Raw genomic sequence first — 236 nt, 5'->3', positions numbered from 1 at the left:
CTTCAGCTCCTCAACCTCGCGGAGCATCCGATCCACTTTGCGACGGTTTGCCGCCGCCTCAGACATCAACGCTCTGGGGAGGGTAAAAATCAGGTTAAAAGGAGGGGAGCGCTCTGTTTTTGGAGGAAGAGGAGGGGACGAGGCTCACCTCAGGTGGCAGCGGAGGTCAGCATTCTTGGCTTTGGGGGCTTTGAGGCGCTGGCGGAGGTCGCGGGTCTTCCTCCTGGGCTCCCCCT

At 61.0% G+C, this 236-nt stretch overlaps 1 protein-coding gene across 1 annotated transcript in view; it reads right to left on the bottom strand.

Moving 5' to 3' along the window:
• Window positions 1–15: 15 nt before the first annotated feature.
• The window catches only part of LOC104277657 (ELKS/Rab6-interacting/CAST family member 1-like), a gene marked incomplete at both ends in the record, with an annotated part of 1816 nt that continues 1595 nt past the window's right edge, over window positions 16–236 (bottom strand). Inside the window, 2 exons of the mRNA XM_009874359.1 lie at window positions 16–73; window positions 149–223. Coding sequence (XP_009872661.1) covers window positions 16–73; window positions 149–223 — 133 coding nt within the window. The remainder of the gene's footprint in view (window positions 74–148; window positions 224–236) is intronic.

The sequence above is a fragment of the Apaloderma vittatum genome, unplaced genomic scaffold (genome assembly GCF_000703405.1).
Source record: "Apaloderma vittatum isolate BGI_N311 unplaced genomic scaffold, ASM70340v1 scaffold16128, whole genome shotgun sequence".
NCBI classification, from domain to species: Eukaryota; Metazoa; Chordata; class Aves; order Trogoniformes; family Trogonidae; genus Apaloderma; species Apaloderma vittatum.
Note: the sequence above shows the minus strand (reverse complement) of the source record. Positions and strands in the feature narration are given on the sequence as shown.